Here is an 18,408-nt window from a genome sequence, read left to right on the forward strand (position 1 = left end):
AGGCGGGACCGCGACACCAGCGGAGAAGGCGAGTTCTACTGCGCAGGTGCACGCAGGACGGAGTGCGGCGCTCACTCCCTGGCTCTCGTGTAGTTCCGGGGCCTGTTCGCGGCTGGGGCGGTAGGCCGTCGCGGAGCTGACGTCACCACTGTGCGCTGCCACGTCTGCTCAGCTCCGCGGTAATGGAGGCTGAGGATGAGTGCTGACGGGGCCGGGCTCTGCCTCTAGCTTTAGCTCTGGATCTGACTCTGGCACTGACTCGGTGTCTGGGTCTGGCAGCGCGAAGCCTGGACACCTTTTCTGGACTCTCCGGGAGGGGACGGCCCGCGGGCAAGCAACTGGTTTGGAGCGCCTCAACCTGGGCAGGGAGTTCGCTTGCCTGGGGTCCAGCCTGTAAAGCCGCCTCCTCCCAGGGATCCCTCCCCACTGGCCTGGCTTCCTCCATGCGTGAGTATTACCGAGCTGCCGCGCTGTCCGATTGTCCCTGGCCTGCTTCGGCCCTCCAGGTTGCGCGGCGGGGGGCGCTTTGTCATCCCCTCTTAGGGGCCAGTCTATTGAAGTTTGTGGTCCTTTCGCCGCCCACCTTTCCCCACCCCATCCTCTCGCCCTCTTCCGTCCCAGTTTTTTTGCTCCACACTTTTCTTTCCCTTTGCTGGTTAATTGAGCAAGGACCAGCTGCCCCTACACCCAACGGTTTGAATGCTTTGTCTCACCTGGCGTTTGTTAATCTGCAGCCGAAAGCTGTTAGGAATAGGGAACAGAGGATATCTGCTGTAACGTTTTGAAAACCAGGGTTTTTCCACGGTGTCAGTCTTCAGTTTTTAAGTTGTATTGTTTAGGAAACAGATTTTTGGTATCCATATTGGCGGAGCCGTGATTTTGCCATAGATTGACAAAAACAGTTTCTTTTCAGTGATGGTCTTTATGTATTACTTGTCTTTTAATTCCTGCTGTTTCAGTAATTTCTAAATGATTTTACATCAGTTTTTCTGGAGTGGTCATCCACTTGAACTCTTTGCAGTATTTTCACTCTAACATATGGAGATACCACTTGAACAGTTTTACTTTTAAAACTTTAAAAGACCTTCTGATGTACTTTCACGCATCTTTGTCAGTCCTGACAGCCACCTCTGTAAGACAAGGAACGCTTTTTTTTCTGATGAGGAAACAAACTCAGAGGTTAAATGCCTCCAAGTCAGATAATAAGTGACCCAACTGATCTCAGAATCTAGATTCCCTTGATAACAAAACCTAACATTCTGGACAGTGCTGATTCTTCTGCATTTCAAGTGACTTACTGTGAAATACTACTTTTGAACTGGAAATGTATATATTCAGTGTTTCTTGTAAATTTCTACCTGATTGTAATATCTTTCAAACAGAGCTTAGATTAGAACTTAGGCTTCTGACCCATTGGAGACTGAGTAGTCCTTTCATTAGAATAAACTAGGTAAGAGACATTGGGAGCATTTGTTTGACAATCTGGTTTTACAAGGTCTGCTCACTCAGTTTTTCTGGTTATTTTGTTACACTGTCTACTTTAAAAATAGCAAACTGATATTTAAATGTCTCTTTTTGTTCAGTGTTGAAACAGGCTGACAACCGTTAACCTGGGTTGCAGCTACAGGTGGCACTGGAAGCAGACTGGTTCCTGGACATGCCCGGTGGAAGGAGGGGCCCTAGTCGGCAGCAGCTAAGCCGTTCAGCTTTACCTTCTTTGCAGACTTTGGTTGGTGGGGGCTGTGGCAATGGAACAGGCCTGAGAAACAGGTAAAGAAGAAATAAGACTTTGCGTAATTTGTAGTATCCTATGATCAGTAAGACTAATACAGAAGTCATCATGTTATTCAGATATTTGCTTATCAAGATTGTTTTCTGACACTGAAGTAGAAATCCTGACCCTAAAGATTGAAAACGAAGTATTTCAGAATACTTTGGAGATAGAAAGTTGTGATGCCCACAGAGTGAAAACAGGCTGATTCATACTTATGGCTGATAATCCAAATTCTAGTCATCACCTTTTTTTCCAGCTATTAAAAGAAGGGAGAAATGAATTACAGTTCAAGATGAATGTGATGGTTTAACTACTTAACTAGCATTCTTTTTTGGGGAGGGCAAATTAAAATAGACAGTTAACATGAGATTCTAAAATTGTCATATTCTATCAAGGGTCTTAAAAATTATTTTGTTCAAAATGAAATGAATAAACTATCAGCTGTAGCCTAAACATCTTAAGATTTGTGTTATGTTGTACGAGAATAAAGAATTTGATTTTCTTAATGGAAATTTATCTCTATTCCTAATTTTCAAAAGTTAGAATGAATTATTTCTAAAATTATCCAGGATAACTCATTTCATCAGGAGGTTCTGTTATGTAGCAGTAGAAAGAGATGGCTTTTACTGGATTGTTTGGTCAAGATAATTTTTTTTTTTCTGCTTCCTCCCTGAATAGAGTTTTCTCTGGCCTGGATTCTAATTTTCACAGCTAGCAGTCAGTACTACTCTTGTATTTTCAGGCCCTCCTGATATTTGTGCACTTTCTCTTTCTGGCCTGCCCTTCTTTCTTTCTGACCTTCCACCCCAAGCTCTACTCAGTCTTCAGAAGCAGTTCTGATCTTGTCATTTCAGTGGGGCTCTCCCTGAAATTCCAGTTTGAAGGGACTTTCCAGGCTCTGATTCTCATTATACTAATTTTCAATCCAAATTTTATATTTACATATGTATACAGAGTACTTATAATTTATCCTAGAGTAATATTTCTACTCTCCTGTTCTTTGGGTTTCCTCATTTTAAAAACGGTAATACTTTCTGCTTCATAAATAAATACTTTCTGCTTGGAAGTAAATGAAGTAGTAAATTGCAGTAACTTTTAAAAACTTTACTCTGAATTTTCCAAAATTTCTACAAATAACGTGTTGTTTTTTAAATAAATAAAAATGAAAAAATGAGACTATGTGAAAATGCTATTGAGGAAAGGTACTATCCAACATAGATACTGAGATGAAGGATGTTTCCTATTTGAAGTTCATGCTTTAATTTTACTGATATATATTGACCATCAGTTTAGTGATTCAGTACTTTCAAATTGCAGTAGAAAATCGTAGCTGTGCCTAGCTAAGATTCTAGCTAGCTACAGTATTCTAACTCTACCTCTGTATTAACTCCAGTAGTTCTTTGTTCATTTACTTTGACTTTGAGGATTTCCCTAGATTCTTAGATTAGATTAGATTCTCATACCGTCCCGTGGAAACCCTCCTCAGTGTTTTGGGCTGCTGTAGGAGCACAAAGAAGGGAAAAAAAGTCATTCAGGCCTAGTAGTCTAGGCTTTAGGTTTCCCAGTCCTCTCTTAATGAGACTAACTTTTTCTCCTGTGTATTTTAAATATTAGGATACCATGTAAAATGTCTCTTGGGGGAGGGAATATGAACTGTTCTGCTGTTTAAAAAGAGCTGAAAACCACATTCTCAGATGGTTCTGCATGTACTTGAAGTCTGCAGATAGAATACTGGGAAGAACTAAGAACATTTAGAAAATACCTCTGCTCTTAAATGAGTTTAGCTCTGAGCATGTGATCTGTCTTCCTTGTAGCTCTTCTATCCTGGCTTTCCAGGTTCTAGTTATGGTTGCCTTGATCTACCATTCTCCATCAACTTTCCTCCTTTAACGTATATTTCTTTAGCAATTAATGGGGTTGGTGGGGAGAAGGACTTATTTTTCAACAGATTAGAATAAAGTGAAAAATAATAGTTGCTCATGTTTTGAAAAGTCACTAAAGCTATTATGAAGGATTATTTCGTGACATTTTTACCTAGAGGGGTTATTTTGGAAGAAGACAGACAGTCCTATATTTGTTTCTTGATGGGAAAGAAGCAGCCTAGAATAGGTTGTTTTACAAGACCTGGGGAAAGGGTATAAAAAGTGTGGATAAAACCAGTGTTAGATAGCCTAGAATATAGTTTTAGGAAGGATGTGTATAAAGAAAGACAATGGCCAGATGCAGAGAACTCATTTCTGGAGTGTCTGTAGAGTATTGAAGAGAGAAATAGACAATTGCTTAAGTGTGATGTAATTTTGGATGTTATACTTGATTCTGCAAGACAGAAATCAGCAGCAGAAGAGAGCATTTGCCCCTGTTTCTTAGGTGTTTGTGACCTGTTTGAAGTTAAACTTGAAAATGTCAAAGAGGTAGTTTGGTGACACAATCAGAATTGAAATCCATCCTGTCCTGCTTTCTACCTGCAGGGAGCAGGGATTTGTTCTTGGGACTATGTGCTTAGATGATTGCCTTCTAAAGAAGGAGGATATACTGTGAACTGCTGAGTTTTTTAGAGAGCTTTTAGTTGAGGGAGAATCTTATTTGAGAAGGACTAAGAGTGATTTTTTTTTCCTTGTTTTGTTCTTGTATGCTTAGTTAATAATATCACCTGAGCATGTCCAAATGATCACTGCTTTCTCTATCCCTTTTAGTTCTTTTTTATTCCTTTAAATTTTTCTTGTTTTATCTGTTTGCTTACCTAAAATTTGCTGCTTGCTAGCTCCGTAAAGGCCAGTCTTAGGTCTGCTATGTTAACTCTTTCCTGCATACAAGGCCAAAGCAGGGTTCACCATAATTCATATTGTTTGCACAAATAGTTTAGGCACAGTGAGCCACTCTTATTATTTAAGGAAGCTTTTGTATCAGTGGAGGGGACTATTTACCAGTCAGGTTCCCAGATGCCAACCTCGTATGCAGTCCTTTCTAAGGATTGTTATGCTGATCATCTGCTTTCCTTTTGGGAGTCTGGAATTTTGGTAGTGCTAGGTAAAGAGTATTTACATGGCTAGTCTCCAGTAAAAACCTTGCCTGCTCAGTCTCTAATGAACCTCCCTGGTAGACAGCACTTCACACATGTTGTCATAACTAGTTGCTGAAGGAGTTAAGTGCATCCTATATGACTCCACTGAGAAAGGACTCTTGGAAGTTTGCACCTGGTTTCCTCCAGACTTTGCCTGGTACCTTTTCCATCTGCTAGTTTTGATTTGTATTCTTTTGCTGTTATACATTGTAGCCGTGAACATGACTATATGCGCAGTCCTGTGAGTCCTCCTAGCGAATCATCAGGCTTAGGCATGGTCTTGGGGACCTGCGGCACAGTTTGAAAGAGAATATTCAGTGATAGCATTGAGAAGAGTTCTTTGAAGAGAATCTTTTCCAACCCTTGTATTATAGATGAAGAAACTGAGGCTCAGGGATATAAAGTTACTTTCTCAAAAACCACAACTGGTTAGTGAGAAATCTGGGACTAGAACTCTCCCACATTGTATCTCAAACATTTGTGTCACTTTGCTCTTCTTGAATCTATTTTATATTCTTTCAGAGGAACAATACTTTTTTAAAAATTTATTTTATTTTTGTTTGTGTTGGGTCTTTGTTGCTGCACGCGGGCTTTCTCTAGTTGTGGCGAATGGGGGCTACTCTTCGTTGCGGTGCGCAGGCTTCTCATTGCGGTGGCTTCTCTTGTTGCGGAGCATGGGCTCTAGGTGTGTGTGCTTCAGTAGTTGTAGCACGTAGGCTCAGTAGTTGTGGCTTGCAGGCTCTAGAGCACAGGCTCAGTAGTTGTGGCACACGGGCTTAGTTGCTTCGTGGCGTGTGGGATCTTCCCGGACCAGGGATCGAACCCATGTCTCCTGCATTGGCAAGCGGATTCTTAACCACTGTGCCACCAGGGAAGCCCTAGGAACAATACTTTTAATTTTTCTTAAATGATACCTCCGTAATTAATTTTCTGAGATGTATTGACCAAGTCTATTTATTTTAGCTCTTTTTTTTTTTCTTTTTTTTGGTTTTAAGATCTTTGGTCATATCTCCTCTCAAACTTTTAACATATAGGAATACTTTCCTCTTTCCAACTGATTCTCTGGATCACTATATTTGATGTTTGTCTCTTTGTCTTTTGGCTTGAAGTATAATAGCCAAGGCTGTATAGGCTATCACAAATAACAGAATTTTTTCTTTTTAACTGACAAAGCAAAAGACTTTATTTGGAAGGGGCACCCGGACAGAGAGCAGCAGGGTAAGGGAACCCAGGAGAACTGCCCTGCCACTGGCTCACAGTCTCGGGTTTTATGGTAATGGGGTTAGCTTTCTGGGTTGTCTCTGGCCAGTCATCTTGCTTGTGCCGTATTTGGTCTGACTTGGTACTTCCTGGTGACGCACACATCTCTCAGCCAAGATGGATTCTAGCATGAGGGTTTCTGGGAGGTTGGCGGGGCATATTATGGACTGGCATCTCCTCCCTCCTTTTGGCCCCTCCCGAATTCTCCCAGTTAGTTTTCAGCAGCAGCACCATGTTCCTTATTGGGATCTCCTGTTATGAGATAACTCGTGCAAGCAGTTATTATTGTGTCTTGCCAAGGTGAGTTGTTTTGGTCAGTAGTTCCCTAACATCTTGATTTCTGATTACACGTGGCTTACTGTCTACCAGGGAAGAGAATATTTCAATACTGTATGAATGATAAGTGTGATAAGGGAACTAGGGACAGAATTTAATGGGCGTACAGAAGAGCGGTGCTTTTCCAAGTATGGGGGAGGAGGATTGAGCACATCATTTTTTTTTTTTAATTTTTATTGGAGGGCAGTTGATTTATAATGTTGTGTTAGTTTCTGCTGCACAGCAAAGTGAGTCAGTTATATATACACATATATCCACTCTTTTCCCATATAGGTCATTACAGAGTACTGAGTAGAGTTCCCTGTGTTGTACAGTAGGTCCTTATTAGTTATCTATTTTATATATAGTAGTGTGTATATGTCAATCCCAATCTCCCAATTTATCTCTCCACCTTCTTTCCCCCTGGTAACCATAAGTTTGTTTTCTACATTTGTGACTCTATTTCTGTTTTGTAAATAAGTTCATTTGTACCTTTTTTTAGATTCCACATATAAGCTATATCATATGATATTTGTCTTTCTGAGTCTGACTTACTTCACTTAGTATGACAATCTCTAGGTCCACCCACGTTGCTGCAAATGGCATTATTTCATTGTTTTTTATGGCTGAGTAATATTCCATTGTATATATGTACCACATCTTTCCTATCCATTCATCTGTCAGTGGACGTTTAGGTTGCTTCCATGTCTTGGCTGTTGTAAACAGTGCTGCAGTGAACATTGGGATGCAGGTATCCTTTCGGATTATGGTTTTCTCTGGATATATGCCCAGGAGTGGGATTGCCGGATGATATGGTAGTTCCACAAATATAGATCTTTTGTACTTTGTTTTGAATATTTTTCTTGAAGCCCAGAGTGTTATTAACTTTGTTAACAGCAGAATTAGTCTGCTTTACTTAGGAAAATTCTGTATAAACCTTTAAATCATAACAGATATTTTAGCATGTACTTTTGACTGAAGAGGAATAAGAAATTTTATTTGTTCTAGAGAATATTTAGTTTATTCTAGAGTAGAGGTTCCTCGTCAGAATTTTTTGTTTCCATATTTTATGATTAAATGGAGTGAGAGAATAGAATGGCTGCTGGCATTAATTCTCTCCAAGTTCACTAACTTGAACAACTTCAGAGGGCACCTTTCGTGTTGTATTCTGTGTGAAAAATACCTCCTGAAGTTGTGCAGTGCTGTGGCCCATCTCCCAGAACAGATCAGAGGATAGTGGTGTATTAATGATTGGTTTATGATTGAGCAAATAAGGTTTTGAGACCTACTGGTAGATCACAACCTACTCCTTGGTAAGCTTGTTCCATTGGAGTGTACTCTTGAGAATAAGGGGAAGAAATTTTAATAATTTTTTCTGACCCTCCCCCCATCCCTGTTCTTCCCTTCTAGCTCTTCTGAGTTTCTGCCATGGTATTCTTAACTGTTCAGAATGAGCAGAGTTCATACTCCCATGAGTCACTTAAAGTACTGTAAATGTCACATACTAATGGTAGAATTCTATATTTGAAAATTTTAAAGTAGAATGGTAACACTAATATTGTTCCTTCTCTAGAATCTTCTTTGGAAATAACCAAACCAAGCCTCTTTTCCTTGTTCTATTAGCAATAGTAGACCCTTAGATCTCTATTCACAGGCATATAAACAATGGGAAATTTTATTCCTTACCCTCATCTTATCATTTTATTTATTTATTTATTTGGCTGCTCCGGGTCTTAGTTGTGGCACACAGTATCTTCGTTGCTGCGTGTGGGATCTTTAGTTGCAGCATGCAGGATCTTTTAGGTGCGTCATGCGGGTTCTAGTTCCCTGACTAGGTATTGAACCCAGGCCCCCTGCATTGGGAGTGTGGAGTCTTTACCACTGGACCACCAGGGAAGTCCCTCATCTTATCATTTTAGATAGCCCAGCTATTTGTGACTTACCAAAGAGCTTAGGAGAAAGAACAAGAAGATAGGGATTAAAATCTCTACATTTTAATTTGTGTTTTAAGAGCTCTCCCTCTTTTTCATGACTGTATTGGTCTGCTGTCTCCTCCACCTACAGGTATGTATTTGCAGTGAACTAGGAAAAGTACTGTCTCTGTCCTTAAGATTATGATCTGATAGACCAAAAGATGTATGCAAAAACATTGTACAACAGTATGAAAAAAAACTGTAGAACAGTATGAAAAGTGCAATAAAGGCAGGGTTTAGGTATAATGGTGGCACAGAGGAGAGATGAATCAGTTTGGATTGAGTGAGTCAGAGTAAGCTTTTAGAGGATATGTTGATCATTTTAAAAGTCTTGAAGGGTTTTGTCTGTAAATGTGTATGTGAAGCTTTAAGGAAGGTGATTGTGGAGGGCATTGCTGGTAAAAAGAATGGTGTATACAAAGGAATAGCATGTATATTCACAGATAGCAAATAGCATGGGTAGTATATAGGGTGCATGTGGAAGAGTGATAAGAAATGAGAGTAGTCTGTTAAGCAGAGGGCCTCATAGGACAGACTAAACATTTTGGATATTATGCTATTAGTGGAGAGCCACTAAAGAGATTTAGTCAAGGGCTTCCCCGGTGGCGCAGTGGTTGAGAATCTGCCTGCTAATGCAAGGGACACGGGTTCGAGCCCTGGTCTGGGAAGATCCCACATGCCGCGGAGCAACTAGGCCCGTGAGCCACAACTACTGAGCCTGCCCTTCTGGAGCCTGTGCTCCGCAACAAGAGAGGCCACAACGGTGAGAGGCCCGCGCACTGCGATGAAGAGTGGCCCCCGCTTGCCGCAACTAGAGGAAGCCCTTGCACAGAAACGAAGACCCAACACAGCCAAAAATAAAAATAAATAAATTAAAAGAAGGCTCAACATTAAAAAAAAAAAAAAGAGTTTTAGGCAAGGGAGTACGCTATCAGTTTCACTTTAGAAAGATCTTTGAAGGCAGATTGGAGGATTTGGTCAGAGTAGAGTTGAATTTAGAGGGATTACCTCAGTAGTTCCAGTGAAAAGTGGTAACTCCTTGAACTTAGGCAGTGGGTTTAGAGAGGAGAGTGCAGTTTGGAGAAAGATATATAAAGTGGAGTATATATGATTTAGAGAAGAAAATTCCTAATATGACTCCCAGGTTTCTGATATGGGCAGCTAACTGGGTGGGCCGTGGACTAGGGTCAGGATTGTAGGAGGAGAACCACAGAGATGTCCAGTAGACAACTTGATATCATGGATCTAAAATGCAGCAGTGAGCTTTTTGGAGAGAAATTTTAGTTTTCAGCATGTAGGAGATAATGGAAGCCATGACTGTGTATTACATTATGGAGAGAGAGTGTACAGAGGGAAAAGAGATGAGCAAAAGGTCCCAGAATAGAGTCTTGAGGGCCAACAGTTATAGTGTAGGTGAAGAAGGAAGCAGAACCCCTTTGTGCTCTTTGACACTGAAAGGTATCACCATTGGAATTAACCATAATTTTCTCTTTTTAGGAATGGTAGTGCTATTGGCCTTCCGGTCCCACCTATCACAGCCTTAATCACCCCAGGTCCTGTTCGTCATTGCCAAATTCCTGATTTGCCTGTGGATGGGAGCCTGCTCTTTGAATTTCTCTTTTTCATCTACTTGCTGGTTGCTCTGTTCATTCAGTACATCAACATCTATAAAACAGTGTGGTGGTATCCTTATAATCATCCTGCCTCTTGTACTTCACTGGTAAGTCTTAACAGGCCTTTAAGTTCTTCATGTTACTTAGCCAAGAAACTAGTAGGAAAACTTATGTGTAGAAATTATTTTTCTTAATTTTTCTTGGAATAAAATGTTTTTATATTAAAGCACAGATTACCTTCAGAATATAATGTCATAAGATTGTTAAATATCTGGCTTTGGTTCATAACCAGAAGTAGTAAAAATATAAATGAAAATGCAGAAAACATTTAAGTAATTTATTATAACCATATCACAGAAGGGTTTTGATATTTAGCTTTCTCTACACCATGTTAAATTTGTTGAAAGGTTAAGGTGGAAGTATGATTATATTCCAGGAACTTTACCCTTTTGATGGCTATATGAGGATAATGATAGCTTCTGTAACAAATAAACCGCAAATTGTATAACGCCTCAAACATGTAACAGTCTGAGGCAGTTGTCCTGGTTGGCAAGAGTAGCACACTTCCATTGGCAGGGGATCCAGGCCGATGGAGACTCTTCCATCTTCTAGCAGGTGGCCTCCAAGGTGGCTGTGGTCTGTCCCTGTTCTCCAGAAAGGGGAAAGAACGTAGGGAAGCATAAAGGAGAATTTCTTACAGGCCAGGCTCACGTCATTTTCGCATGTACCCACTCCTAACTCTAAGGGAGGTTGGACAATATAGTACCTTAGCTGGGTTCATTGTTACCCTGAGTAAAATTGGGTTCTGTTACCAAAATAAAATGAGATAAGAACTAGCCATCTCTGCTGAAGTACATCAGCAGTTATAACTCTTTCCAGTTATTTAGTGTGCTGTGGTAATCTTGATGCACAGAGCGTTCTCCACAGATGGGTATATAAAGTAACAGTTCAGGATAGTCAGGTGACCTAGTAGGTAAGTGGACAGCAGTGGCAGATTTGGATGGATAATGGAGATATGCTCTAGGAGAAAGAAGATTATTGTCCTGGATAGCTTGTATGTGTCTGACACTTATAAATGATTAGAAAACCTCCCTGGCCTGGTGAACATAGAAAGGAAATGTGGACCAAAATATTCAAGATAGTATGAGAAGGGAATAAACATTTTTATTTTAAATCCTTCTTTGGCCATGGTATTGTAAAATGAGGTTGGATTAGGTGATCTTTAAGGCTTCTTCCAGCTGTATAGTTTTATAAGTAAATACCTCAGTATCTTAACAGTGACATTGGCAAATACTTGCTAAAATATTTACTGTTATTTGCAAGTATTATCTCATTTATTCTTTCTAAAAACAGGTAGGTACTACTCTAAGACTCCCATTTTATGTGAGAAATATAAGACCTAGAAGTTATGAAACTGGCTTAAAATCACATGTGACCAAGTGAACACTCAAATTCAGACCTATCTGCTATGCTTTACTTCCTGTATTTATTCTGTGTTTACTCCATGAGTACCATTGGTTAGTTCTGTTATACTGTTTTCACTTTGACATCCCATGGAAACTTCTCACTTACTGCATTTTAAGGTAATCCAAGAGCTCTTTGCCCAGTCAACCATTTCTGACAGGAGTTCGTGTGAAAGTCCCTTATAAATGTTGCCTTGAAATGGAGGGAGCCAGTGCTGCTAGGGCTGCTGACTCCAGAATTATGCTTCCTTTGCCTGACTTATGCCACCAAAAATGGGTGCCTTTTAGCCTGCCCCTCTCCCCACTTTACTCAGTTTATGTGATTGGCAGACATTAAATCAAATCTAGTAACTTTAGTTACAGGAAAGTTCGGAAATGTAGTTTTTAGCTTTCCAGTCCCTACCGTAGAAGAAGGCACACTTAAAGGAGGTTATCATGTGGACTGGCTAACTTATCTGCCACACATAATCCTTGATCACACAAAGCTTAAAATTTAATTGTGGAGCTAAGAGTAACATATGTGGAATAGCAAATAAGATTGTAGCCCATGAATCTGAGGGCCTGCATCAGTGAGCTGTTAAAGGTGAATGGGCTGCTACAGACCTAATTGCTTCCCACCACTGAAGGTATTCAAGCATGGCAGGTGGCAACTTGACTGGGATGGTCACCAAGGGACTTATGTCTTAACTAGTGGTTTGTCTCTTTTAAGTTTTCTTCTGTTAGGCATGCCTGACTCAGAAATTTGTCAGATTTATATATATGGTTTTTCTTTTTCATTTTCAAGATCTTAATAATTATCAAAAAGAAAATGTGGGCACCTGAATATGTAAAGTTTCATTCTAGCTATCAAATAATTAGCTGAGTGAGTCTTATCCCTAAGAAACGTAAAAGCTAAAAGTGGTGTAGTAAGTTATTCAGAATATTCAGGAGTGGAGCGCTTTGATTAATCAAATATTCTGGTTTATAAAGAGTTAATTGTAAGTAGATTACTAGTTTTCAGTGATTTAGAATATAACAAAATTTGCTTAACAATGAGGTACATTAGGTACTTAAATTTTTCGATATAAAAAATGTCTTAGATGGATTGGTGATACATAAGACCCCCCAGACATTAGCTAGGGGGTGTAGTGTATTTGCTTCCATTATTTTGGAGGAGTAGGATGAGCAGGGAGGAATCTCAAAACTAAGAGGGGATAAATAATTGTTAGAATCCAAACACTTAAAGAGAGACAGGGAAAAGGAAAGGGTCTGAGGAATGGTAAGCCACTCTCTTGATACTGCTTTACCTTTAAAATGTATCCCAAATCTGGCCACTCCATCGCTACTGACCCTGTTCAATCGATCATGTTTTCTCATCTGAATTGAAAGCAATAGCTTCTTAACTGATCTTTCCCCAATACAATGTATTTTCCACACAGCAATCAGTGTGATAATTTTAAAATACAAATAGAATCATGGCACCCTTTGCCTAAAACACTCTTATGACTTCCCCATAGGAAAAAATATATAAACTCAATCTTTTATTGCTCATTACCTCATTCCAGCCTTCTTGCTGATTTTCAGACATACCAGGCATATAATTTCCCTGCCTTAGAGCCTGTGTGATTACTTTTTCCTCTGCCTGGAGCTCTCTGCCCCCAGATCTTGTCATGGCTTGTGCTTTTTTGTCATTCAGCTGTCAGCCCAAGTGCCACTTTCTCAGAGATATCCTCCCTAAGCACCGATTTAAATTGGTTCTGCACTTCCCTTCCCAGTCATTATTGTTTTATTTCTTACCAGCAGCATAACTATTTGAAATGCTTTTGCTTGTTAGTTTGTTGATTGACATTGCCCTCCCCCCTTAAGCAACTTTATTAAAGATGTGGGTTTAACTGCTGTAACAGGGTGTCTAAAACAGAACAGATGCTTATTTCTCTATTGTATAAAAAGTAGGTAGGTGATATAAGGCCAGTGTGGCAACTCTTCGTATCTGTTGCTCTGCCACCTCCAGTGTGCTTCTTTCAGACACCATGGTCCAAAGGCTCCAACTCTTGTCATCACATGCAGCTGGCAGGAAGGAGGAAAGGAGAAAGAGACAGCTCTTTCCTTTAAGGGCATGGCTTGGAAGTCACACACATGACTTTCCCTCATATCCCTTAGCTGCAAGTAGTTATTGCAAGGGAGGCTGAGAAATGAACCTTCAGTCAGCTAGGAGTCAGTGTCCAGTTAAATTCTGTGATGGCAGAAGAAACAACTAGTAATCTCTGCCATCCCCTTTCTCTCTCACAATGCAGTAAAAAGTAAGATCCAGGAGAGCAGGAATCTTGTCTATCATTCTTCAGCTTTGTATCCTCAGTATCTAGAAGACTACATGGCACGCTGTGGGTGTCTCGTTCACATTTATTGAATAAGTTGAGAAATTCTGGAAGGAGGACTGTGGAAACTTACAGACCTTTTGACCATCAAAATGAAAATACATTCCAACTTTTTTTGTTGCTAATGACTTTTCATTTTGTTTATTATCACAGTTATATATACAGACTTAGAACTAGAAGGAACCATACACGTCATCTAGGTAATGCTATCATTTTATAGGAAGAAGAGATCAAATATTAGACATGTTTTTAAATCAAGTTAAGGGGAAAGACTGAATGTATTGATGTATCAGTGAGTAGGGAGTTTAGATTAGTAGATGCCCAATTAGATTAATATAAGCTTTCATAAAGAGAGACCAACAACAGTAACTCTTGAAGCCTGGGAATTTAAATTTGACACTCATTATAAATATGGCATTTTAGATAATTATTCTTGCCATAATTCTGCAGGTTATCACTTGTTAACCCAAAACTGTAATCTTTTCTTTCTAATACAGTAAACTTGCAAAAAAAGAGAAGGTTACATTCCAGATAGTTTAAAATAGTGTTAGAAAAGTTAAAGCAATTTGTTATGAAAGAAGTAGAAGGTAGGTAGTCTCTTCAAGGTCCCTCAAATTCCTGTGGTCTGTAAGTGTAAGATGATACAGGACAATCTTTTGAGGGGGCAAACCTCTTCATGTAGTAGTTCCAACTGGATACACATATTTCTTTCTGATACAGTTATTTGTTTCTCTTACAGAATTTTCATCTCATTGATTACCACCTGGCAGCATTCATCACAGTGATGCTTGCGAGGAGGCTTGTATGGGCCCTCATCTCAGAGGTAACAGCTCATTCACTGTATCTATCACTTGTAGCTAGAGCTAGTTAGAGGTTGAAAATGTGAAATGTCCAAGTATAATTTGAATGCAATTATAAATTAATTTCTTTACTCTTACATGAATTGTGCTAGTTCTTTTTAAAAGGTTTTCTTACAGTGTATTTAAAATTCAAGTGTGATATACTAATTCAACTGTTAGAAATCTCATTTGTCCAATAGGAGCTTAGTTCCAGCTTCTGAGTTCTCCAGTACAATCTTTCTAATTTTGATAGTTGCAGTAAAAATAGGATGGATTTTAGGTAACTATTGTTAAGAAGAGTTGTATGTATGTAAATAAAGAGTTGCATCTAAACCATTGTTTCAAGTAACATTCACTTGAAATTATTTATATACCATTTGTGGAGTTGCTAGCAAGAGACATTTGTTTGAGTTTACTAAAACTTAGAATTTTAAAATGACAGCATCCACACTTGCATGGGACTAATCTTGACCCTCCCTAGGTTAGGATCTCCTGTTACTTACTCTCCAATAGCAACATACTCTTTTCCTCGTCACACTCTTCCCAGTGTCACCAGGGCAGCAGAGCTTGAATGTATTCATCATTTTTGCCTTACTCCAAACCCCAAGCTCTTAACCACTGTGCTACCTATATGTGACAGATACTACACAAGGTCCTGGGGATACAGTGGCAACCAAGACAAATAAGACGTCTTTTTGACGTCCTTATGATGTCTTTATGAGGCTGCCCAACCAAGAAAGACAAATATTAAACGTAAATTTATTACTAATCCTAAACATTTGAGAATGGAGGCAATGGAGTAATTCCAGTGGCTTAAATGCCTTCCCTTGACTTTGGCACATGAGGTACATTGGCATGAGGTATGTATCAGGGGAGTGATATGCAACTGTTTGTTCTGCTGGGCTGAGAACAGCTTGAGCCTACTCTACAGTTTAAGGCCCAGGCCGTAGTATTAATTCAACTGCTTCTTTGCATTTATAAGTAACTACACAAATAGTATATATTGTGTATATATTATATATGCTATGTAGTATGTTGGGTGAACTAAGAAATGGATATACAGGAGGGACCTGAAAAACTCCTCCTTTCCCACGTGCTGTTGACTCCAGAAAATTGTTTTTCTGAGTTGTGACACTGCTGTTTTAGAGGTTATAAGAATCTGTCATTTTCCCCTGCATTTCACTCATTCCTTCCTAGTTCAGTTTGAAAGAAAATGACATTGCAGAGCTTCATGTTTAGACAAGTATGTTTTCTTACTATATTTAATCAGTTTTAAAAATCTGGGATTAAAGAAGAATATTTGAACAGCTGTGATGTAAAGAACTAGAAGTAATGATCATGCATTATTTTCATATTTGCAAAAGTCAAAAAAGAAACATTTATTTATATAGGGATTTGTCAAATAACATCTGATTATTTTTGAAGTTTCAGTAATTTATTAAACATTAATTTAGCAAACAGATTGGGGGGAGGATTCAAGGAAAAATAGAAACACTGTTGCTGCTGTTGAGGCCATTGCAGTCTAGTCCGGACTCAGATAAATTAGTGGCTCATTATCCTTACATAAAAATCACTCGTTGGTTTGTTAAAATACAGGTTCCTTGACTTGTGATTTTTGTTCCCTATATCTGGTGGTGAAAGTCAGTAGGAATTTGCATGTTCAGTAAGCAGCCCCAGTAATTCTGATGAGTGTGGTTCATGGAACATACTTTGAGAAGCCCCAGTGTAAATAAATTAGATGATATCATGAGAACTTAAAGGAGGTCTTTGTGAGGGACTATGGGAATTCAAGGAGGAAACAGCTAACTGTCCCTGGAGAGATCGAATCTTCAAGAATGAGGAAGATAAGGTGGGATGGGCAGTTTTTCTTCTTTTCTTCGTTCCTTCCTTCCTTCCTTTTTTTTTTCTTTTCCCACAGTTTACCTTCCACTAAATCTACTAAGTCCTTACTTGAGTCATATTGCTTTTGAATAAAGTCACTTATAAGCTTTTCTTTTTGGTGCTTCCAAACTTACAGGCCACTAAGGCGGGTGCAGCATCAATGATTCACTACATGGTTCTCATATCAGCTCGCTTGGTGCTACTTACGTTGTGTGGATGGGTACTTTGTTGGACCCTGGTCAATCTCTTCCGAAGCCATTCAGTCCTCAACCTCCTTTTCCTTGGCTACCCGTGAGTACTCCAGTTTTACTATTTTATTAGTAAGTCTTAAGAAATTACTTGGGTCATGCAAATGATGGTATAAAAGGGAGGGAAATGAAATTCTTCAATATAAAGCAGGAGTTCAGAAAATTGGAAAAATCAGTGGTTAGAGTGACCATATAATTTATTTCCTAAACTGCGATACAGCTGGGACAATAGACATAAACTAAGATTATCCCCAAGAGGTATGGCTCTCCTACCAATGAAGAATATTTTCATTAGCTCTGTCCACCAAATAAAATTCGTATACAATAAAATTCACAAATCTTGTGTACATATGCTGAGTTTTGATAAATGCATATATCTGTGTAACTCAAAACCTCATCCCAGTATGGAACGTCACCATTACTCCAGAAGTTCTTTCATGTCCCTTTCCAGTCAGACCCAACCTCCCTGTCTCCCGGAGGCAACAGTGTTTTGATTTTTTTTCCACCATAGATTAGTTTGCCAATTCTAGAATTTCATATAAATGGAATTGTACAGTATGTACACTTTCAAGCTGTCTTTGACTCAGCATGTTGTTTTGGAGATTTGTCTGTGTGGTTGCATGTATCAGTGATATTTCATGGTATGAATATACCACAGTTTGTTTATTCTCCTATTGTTGGACACCTGGGTTGTTTCCAGTTTTTGACTACTATTAAAAAGAAACTGTTATGTACATTCTTTTTTTTTTTTTTTTTTTTTGCGGTATGCGGGCCTCTCACTGTTGTGGTCTCTTCCGTTGCGGAGCACAGGCTCCGGACGCACAGGCTCAGCGGCCATGGCTCACGGGCCCAGCCGCTCCGCGGCATATGGGATCCTCCCAGACCGGGGCACGAACCCGTATCCCCTGCATCGGCAGGCGGACTCTCAACCACTGCGCCACCAGGGAGGCCCTGTTATGTACATTCTTAATACAAGTCTTTTTCTGCAAAGATACCTTTTCATTCTCTTGGGAGAAATATGTAGGAGTGGCACTGCTAGGCCACAAGGTAGGAGTTTGTTTAGTTTTATAAGAATCTACCAGACTTTTTCCCAAAGAAGTGATAGCATTTTATTCTTTCAGCAATTCTATAAGAGTCTGGTTGCTACACATTTTTGCCAGCATTTGATGTTTTCCATTCTTAAAACTTTAGCTGTTCTGATGGTTGTGTAGTGGTATATTATTGTACATATTAGCTTATTAAACTATTTTGCATAGTTTTAACTTGTTTACATTTGGCTAAAACCTTCTTTGTTAGATGTTAACAGACAGCTATCATTTATTAAGCTCTTATTAAGTGTTAAGTGTCGGGCTAGGTGGTGCTTATAAACATCACCTCATGAAATCATCACAATGACCCAGGAGGTAGTATATTTAGTCTGCTATAACAGATCCAAAATGCTTGTGGCTTTAAAAAGTTAGAAGCTCGTTCCTCTCTCCTGTATAGTGTGTATTTAAGTTATCTCGGATAGTTGTGATAGCTCCGTGGTGTCAGAACTCAAGCTTCTGCTATCTTTTTGCTCCACCCTGCCTAGCAGGATAGATTGTAAGGGAGGCTGGAAAATTAAGTCTTTAGCAGGGCAGCTGTA

General features: G+C 39.4%; 1 protein-coding gene across 1 annotated transcript in view; it reads left to right on the forward strand.

Moving 5' to 3' along the window:
* Positions 1–145: 145 nt before the first annotated feature.
* The window catches only part of TMEM39A (transmembrane protein 39A), a 29,562-nt gene continuing 11,299 nt past the window's right edge, over positions 146–18,408 (forward strand). Inside the window, exons 1-5 of the mRNA XM_082625704.1 lie at positions 146–447; positions 1,584–1,770; positions 9,881–10,103; positions 14,553–14,636; positions 16,670–16,824. Of these exons, the coding sequence (XP_082481830.1) occupies positions 1,658–1,770; positions 9,881–10,103; positions 14,553–14,636; positions 16,670–16,824 (575 nt within the window). The 5' untranslated portion in view covers positions 146–447; positions 1,584–1,657. The remainder of the gene's footprint in view (positions 448–1,583; positions 1,771–9,880; positions 10,104–14,552; positions 14,637–16,669; positions 16,825–18,408) is intronic.

This window comes from Mesoplodon mirus (genome assembly GCF_964341445.2).
Source record: "Mesoplodon mirus genome assembly, chromosome: 6".
NCBI classification, from domain to species: Eukaryota; Metazoa; Chordata; class Mammalia; order Artiodactyla; family Ziphiidae; genus Mesoplodon; species Mesoplodon mirus.